Genomic DNA, 12,751 nt, shown 5'->3' with positions numbered 1-12,751 from the left:
GGTGGGTGGGAGATGGGTCTGAAATACGGGAGACTCCTGGGAAAAACGGGAGTGTTGGCAGGTATGCTTAACACCTTTGAGCTAGCATTGGTCCATGACTATTATGCAGTTGGCGGGTGTGACTCCATATTTCAGGGGTGGTATACCAAATTCTCATCATATCTGGGACTATTTTGCTCTGGAAGATGCTGTATCCTCCTCTAGTGCTAGATGCTGAATCCTACAGTCGTGGCCAAAAGTTTTGAGAATGGCAGAAATATTAGTTTTCACACAGTTTGCTGCTAAACTGCTTTAAGATCTTTGTTTCAGTTGTTTTTGTGATGTACTGAAATATAATTACAAGCACTTCATACTTTCAAAGGCTTATATCGACAATTACATGACATTTGTGCAAAGAGTCAGTATATGCAGTGTTGGCCCTTCTTTTTTAGGACCTCTGCAATTCGACTGGGCATGCTCTCAATCATCTTCTGGGCCAAATCCTGACTGGAAGCAACCAATTCTTTCAAAATCACTTCTTGAAGTTTGTCAGAATTAGTGGATTTTTGTTTGTCCACCCGCCTCTTGAGGATTGACCACAAGTTCTCAATGGGATTACGATCTAGGGAGTTTCCAGGCCATGGACTCAAAATTTCAACGTTTTGGTCCCCGAGCCACTTAGATATCACTTTTGCCTTATGGCACGGTACTCCATCGTGCTGGAGAATGCATTGTTCTTCACTAAACTGTTGTTTGATTGTTGGGAGAAGTTGCTGTTGGAGGGTGTTTTGGTACCATTCTTTATTGATGGCTGTGTTTTCGGGCAAAATTGTGAGTGATCCCACTCTTTTGGATGAGAAGCAACCCCACATGTGAATGGTCTCAGGATGCTTTACTGTTGACATGACACAGGACTGATGGTAGCGCTAACCTTTTCTTCTCCTGACAACCCTTTTTCCAGATGCCCCAAACAATCGATGATGGGGATTCATCAGAGAATATGACTTTGCCCCAGTCCTCAGCAGTCCATTCGCCAAACATTTTGCAGAAGCTCAATCTGTCCCTGATATTTTTTTGGAGAGATGTGGCTTCTTTGCTGCCCTTCTTGACACCAGGCCATCTTCCAAAGCCTTCGCCTCACTGTGTGTGCAGATGCGCTCACACCTGCCTGCTGCCATTCCTGAGCAAGCTCTGCACTTGTGGCCCTCCGATCCTGCAGCTGAATCCTAGATGATCCTGGCACTTGCTGGAGTTTCTTGGACGCCCTGAAGCCTTCTTAACAAGAATTGAACCTCTTTCCTTGAAGTTCTTGATGATCCTATAAATTGTTGATTTAGGTGCAATCTTAGTAGCCACAATATCCTTGCCTGTGAAGCCGTTTTTATGCAACGCAATGACGGCTGCACACGTTTCTTTGCAGGTCACCATGGTTAACAATGGAAGAACAATGGTTTCAAGCATCACCCTCCTTTTAACGTGTCAGGTCTGCCATTCTAACCCAATAAGCCTGACATAATGATCTCCAGCCTTGTGCTCATCAACATTCTCACCTGAGTTAACAAGACGATTACTGATATGATCACAGCAGGTCCTTTAATGGCAGCAATGAAATGCAGTGGAAAGTTTTTTTTTTTCAGGATTAAGTTAATTTTCATGGCTAACAAGGACTATGCAATTCATCTGATCACTCTTCATAACATTCTGGAATATATGCAAATTGCTATTATAAAAACTTAATTCTCAAAACTTTTGGCCACGACTGAACACACAATGTCATCTGTGGTGTCCCTCAAGGTTCAGTGCTTGACCCTGTCCTGTTTGTTTATATGCTTAGACAGCCCTATCATTCCATTGCTATACTGATAACACCCAACTTTACCTTAATACTAACACATCTACTTACACATCTGCTGCTTTTTTAGCTTCTTTTTGTCCTCAAACGCAAAAGGGAAAAAATTACTTTGTTTGAAGTTTACCGGGGCCTTTACTTTACAAATTTCCACACATACTCTTTGATCTACCACATTTTATTTTCCAAAACCTCCAAGCTTCAAGTGACGCACAATGGGAGACTGAGCATTTTTCTCGGCTGCTCCTGCCTTGTGAATTGCTCTTCCTGATTACTTGAGGAAAAAAGCTGACTTTTGATGCTTTTAAATGTGGAATCAAAACTTAGCTTGCCACCTTTGGCTGAATTTTTTTTTTTTTTTTTTTGGTACTTTTATTAGCTTTTACTTGTAGCACTTTGGGATTCAGTCTGAATATACACTGCCTGACAAAAGTCTTGCCGTTGACCCCAGTTGTAAGAGCAACAAATAATAACTTGACTTCTAGTTGATAATTAGGAAAAGTGTCAGAAGGTAGATTTTTCCAGTGAATCATCTGTTGAACTGCATACCAATCATCACAAATTCTGCATAAAACCTATTGGAACCCGCAGGGACCCAAGATTCTCACAGAAATCAGTCAAGTTTGGTGAAGGAAAAATCATGGTTTGGGGTTACATTTAGTAAGGGGGATCTGCAGAGTTGATGGCAACATCAACAGCCTGAGGTATCAAGACATTTGTGCTGCCCATTACAATACAAACCACAAGAGAGGGCAAATTCTTCAGCAGGATAGCGCTCCTTCTCATACTTCAGTTCCTGAAAGCAAAGAAGGTGAAGGTGCTTCAGGATTGGTCAGTCCAGTCACCAGACATGAATATTAATGAGCATGTCTGGGGTAAGATGGAGGAGGAGGCATTGAAGATGAATCCAAAGAATCTTGATGAACTGTGGGAGTCCTGCAAGAACGTTTTCTTTGTTTCTTTGCCGTTTCAGATGACTTTATTAATAAGTTATTTGAGTCATTGCAAAGATGTTTGGATCCTCCAAGCTCATCGGAGTCATACACAATATTAGTTCTTTTTCCACTGCACCATGACTTTATATTTTATACTGCACATTATTTCTGTTAAGTGACAAGATTTTTGTCTTAGCAAAGTCAGACCATACTGTCCTAATTAAATTATTAAAAATCAAGGCATAATCATAATTTATTTTGGTAAAATAAACGTAATATAGAGAGGGTTTTTCCTTTCATATAAGCCACTTCTGATACCAAATGATCAACTAGAAGTCAAGTTATTATTTGATGTTCCTAAAACTTGGATAGGCGACAAGACTTTTTGTCTGGTTGATTTTCTTTCTTTTTTTTTTTTGAAATGTAGTTTTTATTATTAGTATCATTATTACTCGCACACTCCCATAAACACTAATAAACCAGTTTACACCAATAAACCAGACATACAGCCTTGTATGTCTATATCCACCTGTGTAAATGTTTTGCATATTACACTATTCAATTATATTCAACTAGAAAACACATAAATACTACTTCTGTTCTTCTTTTGGATAATCAAACAATCAGAATCTCTAGCTTAATTTTTTTGAATATTTATTGGATTTCTATCATAGTAATCCTCTACTGCACATATTTTTATGGTACATGACAAATATGATTCCACATGATTTTTTTTGGTTCTTTTGGGAACATTTTAATGTTAAAAGTTGTTTTTGGTTTTTGTTCTCCTCACTGTCACTGCAGTTTCTGCAATCTCATTGTCCTCAGATGGGATTTACTCTGGGATCCTGCTCTTTACTTCTATAAAACAAGCTTACATCCATTTTTCTGTCAAAATATGTTGAAAAAGTTAAATTAAATGAAAAATAATACAATATGTAATAATGATAATATGTGAAAATGCCCACATGTAATGTCAGTAAACACGTCTTGAAAAGTACCACTTAGCGAACAACGTTGCCCTGAGACATTGAAAAGAAAAATTAAATTTCTGATCATATAAAATAAAAAAAACTTCATAAAACCTGACCAAAGGCTTCTCTACAACTTCACAATTTTTTTTGTACAATTTATATTACTTTTAAATGAGATTAATTAAGCAAATAATCTTTACTTCTCACACCATGGGCTCCTTTCACCATGAAAATGAAGTTCCACCTTCAAACGGTGCTAGATCGTGACACCCACATCTTATTGGATGTTTTATTGATACTTTTTCTAACATTTTAATTGGTTGCAATCATTTTAAGAAATCTATGCATAGCACGAGCCTTAAGAAAACTTTGTTGCCCAAGGGCAACGCCGTGCTGTAGAGGGTTAATATTCTGTTGATTTTTCCATATCTTTCTAGGATGCAGATGCTGTGTGCAATTTGATTCTTTCTCTGGTGTATTACTTCTGTAACCTAATGCCACTATCCAGAGGCTCCAGGTGAGAAAACCCTTGTTCTGGTTGAGTCTGTTACATCAGTTGAAAAAACGCATAACAATCTATAAAACCACTGATAGAAAAAGCATGCAACTTACTCCAAGTGATGTCACTTCCTCTGACAGAAAACTCTGCAAGGCATTGAGGCATGTCATTCCTCTCACATTGATATTTACAGAATATTAGGGATACACCAATTGGTTGTTTTCACATGACGTCATTGACGCACAAAATTCAGATGGAGGGCAGGAAGGGATTCTTCTACATAGGAATCGCTATCAAGACATCAAAATGTTTCAGTTTTATGTGGTTTATAATTGTTTAATCGGCCAAAATAAGAAATGCGGAACAGACTTCCAAAAGTTTTTGCTCATAAAGGTGGGAAAGTTCAAGAAAGCTTGAGCTTGAAGGTAAACAAACAACGGCTTATCATAAGCATTTATCGATAATTATTTACACATTTGGCATTAAGAAGGAACATAGAAATGTTATCTGACTAACATCTAGCAGCTAAATGTGTCTGGCAAAACAGTCATTGGGGAAAACATTCACAGGCTTTTATTCTCACAAACTGCGCAAACTTGAATGCGTCTGAGTGTTCTGATTGGCTAAAGTAGACGTCTTACGTCAGCCCGTTCTGAACGTGAACGTGCTCTTTCCGGCAATCTTCCTTCTGCGTTCCCACAGCGCAGCATTCCGGCAAATAACCGGTAATGTTACAACTTCTCTTTCCAGAAAATAGACAGAACAAATTTACCGGTATTTTCAAAAAGGGCCTGTTCACACATACATGCCTTTCTGGAAAATTGCCGATAATTTTCCAGAAAGGTCTGTATGTGTGAATGGGACTAATAACATAAAATAATAACATAAAAAATAAATAAATTATAATGTAGACTATGCGTCCACGCTTTTGTATGCTTTCATCTGTTGTGATGTCTGGAAGATATCCGCATGGGGAAAAAACTATAGTAATTTATAATAAACATGTTTTTGAACCACATAAAAGTAAAGTGTATAATGTGTACAACTCATTGTTAATGAATGCTACAGAATACTGTAAATAAACTGTAATCAGTACTGTTACATTAGTGTAAACTGTGGTGTATTGTGATGGTGTATAATTATTGTGTAGAAAACATAAGCCTATTGTGTTATTACTGCAGTTGTGTCGTACCACAGCAACAATATAATTACTGTGACAGTTTAGTTCAAGTAATTATCTTCCATAGTACTATTAACTATAGTATCTCTTCATGTAATTTAATTATACAGTAGCCCCTTTCACACATAAAGACCTTTCCGGAAAGTTACCGTATGTATGAACAGGCCCTTTTTAAAAATACCGGTAAATTCCTTCCGGCAATTTTCTGGAAAGAGAAGTTGTAACATTACCAGTAATTTGCCGGAATGCTGCGCTGTGTGAACGCAGATGGAAGATTGCCAGAAAGAGCATGTTCACGCTTAGAACACGCTGACGTGAGACGTCTACTCCAGCCAATCAGAACATTCAGACACATTCACATCCGTGCTGTTTATGAAAATAAAAGCCTTTGAATATTGTCCCAGACACATTTAACTTCTAGATGTTAGTCAGATAATGTTTCTATTTTCCTCCCTAATGCCAACTGTGTAAAAAATTATCTATAAAATGCTTATGATAAACCGCTGTGTGATTACCAGTGCAGGAGTGATCCGGTGAGCGCCAGCACACACACACACACACAATGTACATCTCAACATTCGAAAGTGTGCCTCCATATGTTTTCATCAAAGTTTTTCACAAGACTTATCCATCCACAGAATTTGTAATGTTGTCAAACGTGTAAACATTTAGCTGCGATTAGTGCTTCTGCCTTTGGATGTCTCTGGGATAAGCTGCATGAATGCTAGTGAAACCATCAAGCTGGATCCCTATTACATTTACAAAAACAATCGCAGTCGTTTTGAGCTCATTTCTGGTTAAGGATGTCAGAATTCACCTGTATTTTGGAATGGATGTGTGAATGGTCTTTTCTGGAAAAGTTTCGGAACGTCTTTGCCTGTGTGAACAGCGCTCTTGTGAATTTTCCGGTTAAGTCGTTTCGGTAATTTTCCAGATATTTACCGGTATCACTGTGTGAAAGGGGCTAATATCTACCGCCTCGATGACAGGTAAATGTATTTTAGTTCAGTAGAAAACTCATCACTCTTCATGATATAAGGATCATGTCCAACATATGGGATTATTTTCTATTTATATCTTTGAAACTTGGTATAAATTGCTAAAGTTACAGACTTTCCTCTGTGTGTCCCATTCAGTTTTTTTACTTCCTGCCCTCCATCTGAGTTCTACGCATCACCAGAACCACGCAATTTAAAACAACCGATAGTAGATTGCCAATTCTGTTACTGTGATATTTCAGTCAATCTTTTATTTACTTTTTTAAAAACAATGATATAATTAAAATACATACAATTCTGTGTTAGACACGTAGCTGGTTTGAGGTTAGCATCTTGAGCTAAAGCACAAAATGGTGGAAAGTGTCAACTCTGTTATAGTTTAAAGCTTTAACAGAACAACAATTAGTAACAGTCAAATGTTGTCATCACATTTAAGCATTTTATATTATGTTACATTAATAATATATTCAGTTTACGGTAAATTACATATTTGATGTGTATCATTCCAGATTTAGAAAGCAAAACACTTGCAATATACCTGCAATTCATGCCACCCTGCAATAATTTAGTAAATACTTTTCCGTTTTATTCTGACCTTACAGTAACAGCACATTTGATTTCAGAGCTACTTCATATATCATTGGAGTTTGTTATACTTGTGTTTAAAATGTGTGTTATTCCTCCAGTGTTGTGGCGTATTCTGTGGTCATGGGAGCTCTGATGGCCAGTGGCAAAGAGGTGCTTGGCCGAATCCCATCTGGAAAGGTAAAGACATAAGTAATGTAATAAAAGTCAATATTTTACCAGCTGTTATTTAAAGTATTTGTTGTAATACATGACATCTTCTGGTTGGTTACCCAGCTGTTTGACTTTGAGGCCATGACTACAGCCAGTCCAGATCGCTTCAGTAAAACCGTCAAAAGCTGGATGAACTTAAAAAGGTATAACAAGCTTCTGCAGCGTCAGTCTCAAAAAGAATACATTTAGCTTATAAAATTCATACATGCACAGCACAATTCACATTTACAAAATCCAATTTGTAAATTCGAAACACAATTTGTAAATTCACAAGTAAAAATCCTAAATATTTGTGCCAAGTGAATTGGATTTGTATGTTATGAATTGTGTTTTAAACTTACAAATGGGGATGGTTCATACCGCTATGGCGGCCCCTGACAAATAAGGTACTAAGCCGAAGGAAAATTGTTGCATGACTTACGAATCGTGTTTTGAATTTACTAATTGGATTTGTGTATTTTTGAATCGTGTTTTGAATTTACAAATTTGATTTGTATATTTTTGAATCATGTTAAATTTACGAGTTGGATTTTTGGGTTTACGAATTGTATTTTGATTTGAGTTTTCGAATTGGATTTGTGTATTTTTGAATCGTGTTTTGAATTTACTAATTGGATTTATGGATTTTTTACTTACGAATTGGATTTGTGTATTTTTGAATAGTGTTTTGAATTTATGAATTTGATTTTTTAATTAACAATTTGGATTTGTGTATTTATAAGTTTACAAATTAGATTTTTGTAATTTTGAATTTACGAATTGGATTTGTGTATTTTTGAATTGTGTTTTGAATTTATACATTGGATTTGTGTATTTTTGAATTTACGAATTGGATTTCTGTATTTCTGAATCATGTTTTGAACTTACAAATTGGATTTGTGTATTTTTGAATTTGCGAATTTGATGTGTAATTTTGAATTTACAAATTGTGTTGTTGAATCATGTTTTAAATTTACTATTTGGATTTGTGTTTTTTTGAATTTACAAATTGGATTTGTGTATTTTTAAATTGTTTTAAAGTTACGAATTGGATTTGTGTATTTACAATGTATGAATTATATTTTCTATTATTTTTGGGCTGATCTGGCTCCATAAACTAAACCAGTGCATCACAGTTGCGATTTTGAAGACCCATTTACAAAAAAAATGCAGGAAACTATTAATATTTTTTCTTTTCTTTTTTTTTTCCTTCCAGCTTACCAAGTTGGTACCAGAACCTTCCATCAGTTTCAGAGACGTTCCAGTTAACAAGGACCATGATTGAAGTCCTAAATACAGACTCGTCTTCGCACTGTCCCAAGAAATCCTGAACTTGAAAAACCATTTAGTTATTAAAAAATACAAAAAAGTTTAAATAATAAGGGCCATCTCTACTCAGGGCATCTTTGCTCACAGTTCTCACTTTTATGTGGCTTTTACATATCAAATATCTTATGATAAATGATAAATATTTTATCATTGTTTTTAGCTTTCATTCATATAAACACGGAAAAAGTTTACTGTTTTGTTATAATTTTTAATTAAATGTGCATTTGTGTTGGAGTCGAAGATTTCATTAAAAACAAGCAATTGGAAGCATCATCTGAGTTTTAAAAACAGCAGGAATTGTAGCAGAATATGATCGGAAATCATTTATTATTTGTTATAATATTTATCAGTTGCTTACACTGACTTATCTTTTTTTTGGAGGGGGTTTTGCTTTTAAAAACATATCGGTGACTTGTCGCAGAGATGTCCTTCGAAGAGAATATTAAGCAATATTTTTTCAGCTACGAGTTTCTTTCTGAATACTTGAACACAGTGGGGAAAGCTGTTTTGCAAATGTTTTTGTTGTTTGAAAGACAGAAGTTGGTATTATTACCATGTTCACTGTCCACACTGGCTTCTACATGTTGTCTTTATTTAATGGCTTAATTGAAATATGTGTGGATATCAGATTCTGGAGATGTTCATGTGATCCTAAACACTGGGAACAGTTACAGCTCAATCGACAGTTGATTAAAAATCTTAAATTTCCTTCATCTTATAAATCCTTATTTTAGCATCTTCTTAAGGGACCATTTTAAGTAGGTTTTTTGTTTTCTTAATCCTGTCATGGTGATGCTGTATGGCTTTATTTCCTGTGAAAATCTTTAAGAACAGTGGCTTGTTTTTTTTTTTGTTTTTTTTTTTTTTTTTTCATGAAGGGAAACGAAGGTGGGTTGTTTAATGCACAAAAGAAAAACTTGAAGATAGAAGATCTCTGACTTTGATGAAAAAGCCACAGTCAATAAAATCAGTTCAATGAAACCAGTGTGTTGTAACGTCTTTTGTACTGCATGATGGCGATTAAGTACATTTACACTAATCGCTTTGTAAGCAAACATCAGAGCTTTGAATTTGATGCGAGCAGCAACTGGCAGCCAGTGCAAACGGGTGAGTAGCGGAGTGACGTGCTCTTTTGGGTTCATCAAAGATCACTCGTGCTGCTGCATTCTGAAGCAGCTGAAGAGGTTTGATAAAATTAGCTGGAAGCCCAGCTAGTAGAGAGTTGCAATAATCCAGTTTGGAGAGAAGAAGAGCTTGAACAATGAGTTGAGCTGCATGCAGAGATGTATAGTAACGAAGTAGAACTACTTCACTACTGTACTTAAGTACTAAAAGGCAGTATCTGTACTTTAGTGGAGTACTGTTTTTTTCTCCTACTTCCACTTTTACTTAAGTACATATTTTCGATGAGTTTAATACTTTTACTCCGATAGATTTTTTATGAGCTGCATCGTTACTCGTTACTAGAGGTGTCAAAATGGTCGAAATCGGTTCAGTAATAGATCATAACGGGTTATTACGTACTGACGTCATTTATCTCCTATGTGCGGTGTCGCAATACTATGGCGAAGGACGGAGGCGCGAGGGCGAGTGAAGGCGGCACAGCACATGAGCCGCTATTTCACTACTACAGAGAAATGTTGTGAGACTCCCATCTCTGCCTCTCTCACTTTGGAGATTTGACCCGCTGGCCTGGTAGGCATGTATGAGGTGCAAGTTTTCTCCACTGTGTCTATTATAGATTACCTGTGATAACCGCGTATTATACATACATAGACTGTAACCGCGGCTGTTCTTCCCGCCATCAGTGAACAACGCTTTCATTTCTAAAGCCGATAGCAGCCCTTTCTGTTGAGAAGGTGAAGACAATATCTAATCAAAGGGGTGTAAGACCTCGCCTGTCAGCGTTTAAAAAGCAGGCGGGAGAATATTTACATTAGTTTATTTGCTATAAATGCTCATGCTGTCTTCTGTGCATGAGTTTTGTTTGATACATTCAGAAAGAGTGTTTTCTTTGAGCGGGTCAAATTAAGGGTACAGTTCATATATTTTACTGCTGTATTAAAGGACACAATTGTATTACAAGTAACCATTTAACTGTTACACCAAGAAAAAAACCAATAGAATTTTTTTATTTATTGCATTTCTTAATTCCTAATGTCGCTAGTTAACACAATCAATACATTTTCCCCCAACACATCCCATAATTTCTAAAATATCAGCCTCTACCAAATGGTTGAGATGTTGGTTTATGGTAAAAGTACCAGAATGAATAAATATACTATAAAAATATGAAGTTTAGGACCAATTTAATTAAAACATAATCAAAATGAAACATTTTTGAATACTAAATCATAGCCATAAGCCATAAAATATTTCAGATTTTCATTTAACACAGTAATATACACGTTTTCTTTTTTTTACAATAAAATCAAAATCAAGTGAATTAGAACGTTCGTTTACAGCGTTTACAACCAGTAATTTGTGCTCCGAAATTGGGTTTCAATAGCGTTTTGAGTGGATTATGGACTGTTTTTGTGACACACAACTTTGAAAGGTGTGTGTTAAAGCTGTTATAATCTGTCAGATCTGTGGTTCAAGCGTGAGAGAAAAACAGTATTGTAAGTCATGTTTCTTTTCGTTCTGCTTAATGACGTGCCCCCAAAAAAGAGATTTAAAATAAACAAAACAATATGATGTCTTTTGACTGCATTCTTTAATAACTACATTACACAATACTTGTACTTTTACTTTCAGTACTTGAGTAGTAAATTTTGAAATAAACTACTTGCAATACTTAAGTACAAAAATGTTGAATACTTTAGTACTTCCACTTAAGTATGGTGCTTAAAGAGCACTTTTACTTCTACTCAAGTCACTTTTTGATAGAGTACTTGTACTTTTACTTAAGTCTGGGTCTCTAGTACTTTATACATCTCTGGCTGCATGTTCAGATAGGAAGGGTCAGATCTTTCTGATGTTATAGAGTGCGGATCTACAAGATCGAGCAGTCCTAGAAATGTGGTCAGAGAAGTTTAGTTGGTCATCAATCGTTACTCCAAGGCTTTTTACCATTTTGAATGTAGTAACGGTTGCCCCATCCATCTGGATTGAAAAGTTATGGTGTAGAGTCGGGTTGGCAGAAACTTCAAGCATTTCCGTTTTCGCGAGGTAAAGCTGAAGATGATGATCTTTCATCCAGTGTGAAATGTCTGACAGGCAGGCTGAGATGCGAGCTGAAACCGAGGGATCATCAGGGTGAAAAGAGAGGCATAGCTGGGTATCATCAGCATAGCAGTGGTAGGAAAATCCATGTTTCTGGATGACTGTTCCTAAAGATGTCGTGTAGATGGAGAAGAGAAGTGGCCCAAGAACAGAGCCCTGAGGTACCCCAGTGTTTAGATGCTGTAGGTTGGACACCTCTCCCCTCCAAGACACCCTGAATGACCTGTCAGAGAGGTAAGATCTGAACCATTGAATAACAGTGCCTGCAACGCCCAGTGACTCAAGCGTAGATAGCAGGATCTGGTGGTTTACAGTGTCAAAAGCAGCTGATAAATCCAGCAAGATGAGGACAGATGATTTAGAGTCTGCTTTAGCCAGTCTGAGATCCTCCACGACCGAAAGCAGGGCAGTCTCAGTTGAGTGGCCTTTTTTAATGCCAGATTGCTTGTTGTCCATGAGGTTGTTTTGAGTAAGAAAGTCCAGGACTTGATTGAACACTACTTTGTCCAAAATCTTGGCCATGAATGGAAGCAGGGATACCGGTCGGTAGTTTTCAAGTAGCGTTTGATCCATGTTGGGTTTCTTTAGCAGTGGGGTTACCCTAGCCTGCTTAAATGAAGTAGGCATAAACCAGAGTCAAGAGATGTGTTAATTATGTGAGTCAGTGTTGGTATGACTGCAGGAGAAATGGCTTGCAAGAGATGAGAGGGAATGGGATCAAGCGGACAGGTGGTTGCATGGCTAGATAGTACGAGATTGGACACCTCAGACTCAGAGTGCTGTGAAAAAGAGGTGAGTGTGTGTGGTGTTGGTGGTGTATCTTGCGTGTTTGTTGTAGGTGCAGCAAATTAAGCACTGATTTTTGCAGTTTTGGTGCAAAAGAATGTAGCAAAGTCATCAGTAGTGAGTGTGGAGGATGCGGGTGGAGGAGGAGGATAGAGGAGGAAGAAAAATGTTTGAAAAAGTAAGCTAAGGTTGGTGGCACTGTTGACTTTCTGACGGAAGT

The 12,751-nt window shown here is 36.9% G+C and overlaps 1 protein-coding gene across 1 annotated transcript in view; it reads left to right on the top strand.

Moving 5' to 3' along the window:
- Positions 1-9,501, top strand: part of ttc13 (tetratricopeptide repeat domain 13) — a 51,834-nt gene extending 42,333 nt beyond the window's left edge. Inside the window, 4 exon segments of the mRNA XM_056481486.1 lie at positions 4,175-4,254; positions 7,101-7,179; positions 7,276-7,355; positions 8,408-9,501. Of these exon segments, the coding sequence (XP_056337461.1) occupies positions 4,175-4,254; positions 7,101-7,179; positions 7,276-7,355; positions 8,408-8,522 (354 nt within the window). The 3' untranslated portion in view covers positions 8,523-9,501.
- The last annotated feature ends 3,250 nt before the right edge of the window (positions 9,502-12,751 follow it).

Source organism: Danio aesculapii, chromosome 20 (genome assembly GCF_903798145.1).
Source record: "Danio aesculapii chromosome 20, fDanAes4.1, whole genome shotgun sequence".
In the NCBI taxonomy this organism is placed as follows: domain Eukaryota; kingdom Metazoa; phylum Chordata; class Actinopteri; order Cypriniformes; family Danionidae; genus Danio; species Danio aesculapii.
Note: the sequence above shows the minus strand (reverse complement) of the source record. Positions and strands in the feature narration are given on the sequence as shown.